Source organism: Macrobrachium nipponense, chromosome 38 (genome assembly GCF_015104395.2).
Source record: "Macrobrachium nipponense isolate FS-2020 chromosome 38, ASM1510439v2, whole genome shotgun sequence".
Classification (NCBI taxonomy): Eukaryota; Metazoa; Arthropoda; class Malacostraca; order Decapoda; family Palaemonidae; genus Macrobrachium; species Macrobrachium nipponense.
Window position 1 is genome coordinate 45,492,225 of NC_061098.1, and position 1,605 is coordinate 45,493,829.

Consider the following 1,605-nt stretch of genomic DNA (forward strand, 5'->3'; position numbering starts at 1 on the left):
AGCATCGACGAGGTCCCCCTGGAGGAGCCACGAAAGGAAGAGGAAAACGTCCCCCCAAAACTGACAAAGGAAGTGAAATTCGTTCATGGAGACTTGTATGAATTCCCAATATCGAAGACTGAGAACTCATTTTACGCAAAATAGGAAAAGAGGCCAGGGAATTCACACAGTTCTACAACGTTCGCCTCGACCTTCCCGAAGACAACACCAATGAAGTTGCCTATTTGGAAGGCGCTGAAAAATCGTGTCCAAATGGCCTTCCAGCACATCCAAGAAATCCTCGACGAACACGAAAGGGAAGGATATAATATCGATGCTGAAGACCTCGACAGTGAAGAGCCCGCTCCCCCTTCTGAGGAATTGGTGCACGAGCCCGAAATTGGATTGAATTTCGCTGCCATCCTCAAGAAGGGTCCTCCAGAGAAAAAGAAAGAGAAGAAGCAAACTTTCTTCTTGTGCAACGCAAAACTTTTCCCCATCATGGGAATGCGCTCGAAGAGGAGACGAAGAAGAGGACATGGAATTGAAAGTGATTTAGAAACTCCCGAGAAAAATAACTGGAGTTCGAGGAAGATGAATTTGAGTTTGAGGAAGACGAATGGGAGTTTGTGGAAGACGGCACAAGATTATTGTTGGCATATCGCTTCGCGAGGCTCCTGAAGAGTACGTCCAGGGAGGCATGCGAAGCAGACGTTTACTGAATCTGTGCCCCGACGACTAAACATTCTCTTCCTCATCATAAAGAACAGGAAGAGGATGAAGAGGAAAAAGTTCCTCTTCAGGAAAAGGTGGAAGAACCTTCAAAGGAGGAGGAATCAGACCGTCAAGAGGAAAACTTCAAAGAATCTGAGGAACAAGAGGAAACGCCCCGTCTCACCCTGAAGGAATCTGTAAAAGAAAATGTTTTTCACGAAGAAAAGGAGGAAAATGATTGTCCTATCCTCCCGCCCCCGGAAGACAAAGCCAATGGACTGGAAGGAGTGGAAGCGAAGGTACAGGAAGAATCAGAAAAATGTCTTTGCAACATAGCAAAGATTCTTCCTGTGCCGAAAAGTGCCGCCCCCGCGGAAAACTCTCTGGCAAAACCAACTGGCTCAATTAAAAACCCTGAGGTAACACGACCTACAAAGGGAGATAACTGGAAAATGACACGACCCCAAAGATGTGGACCTCTTAAACAGTGTGGAGGAAAGCCTTCTCCTTCCACTGTGAGAACGACCTGGACATGGGTCAGATCATTGGCAAAGGAGGGAAATTTGCCAAGTTGGCCAGGCAAGATCACGGGGTCGTCATGAGCGTCCAGAAACGATGGTTCGAGAATTGTCCAGCTCAAAGGCCCAAGAAGAATGTTGAAAAGGTCTACAATGAATCAGATTCCGAGTAGACAAGGTTTTCAACATTAGCGAGCTGACGCGAGGTCACAAAAGGGCTCTTTGCAGTAGGAAAAGAAGATTTTGTGATGTCTGTTGATCAGGAATTCAGAAAAGGCCATATTGGGACCACAAGAGCTAACCCTTCGGAAACTCATCAGGAACAAAATGTGGCCATCTACCTCCCTGACCAAGATGATCAGAGGAACTACATCAGTATCTTCGGCCCACTCAA

General features: G+C 46.7%; 1 protein-coding gene across 1 annotated transcript; it reads left to right on the forward strand.

The window, feature by feature from the left end:
• The first annotated feature begins 252 nt into the window (after positions 1-252).
• On the forward strand, positions 253-1,295 carry LOC135209826 (chromo domain-containing protein cec-1-like). Its single transcript, XM_064242597.1, has 2 exons — positions 253-604; positions 745-1,295. The coding sequence occupies exons 1-2, from the start codon at positions 253-255 to the stop codon at positions 1,293-1,295; spliced, it is 903 nt and encodes a 300-aa protein (XP_064098667.1).
• The last annotated feature ends 310 nt before the right edge of the window (positions 1,296-1,605 follow it).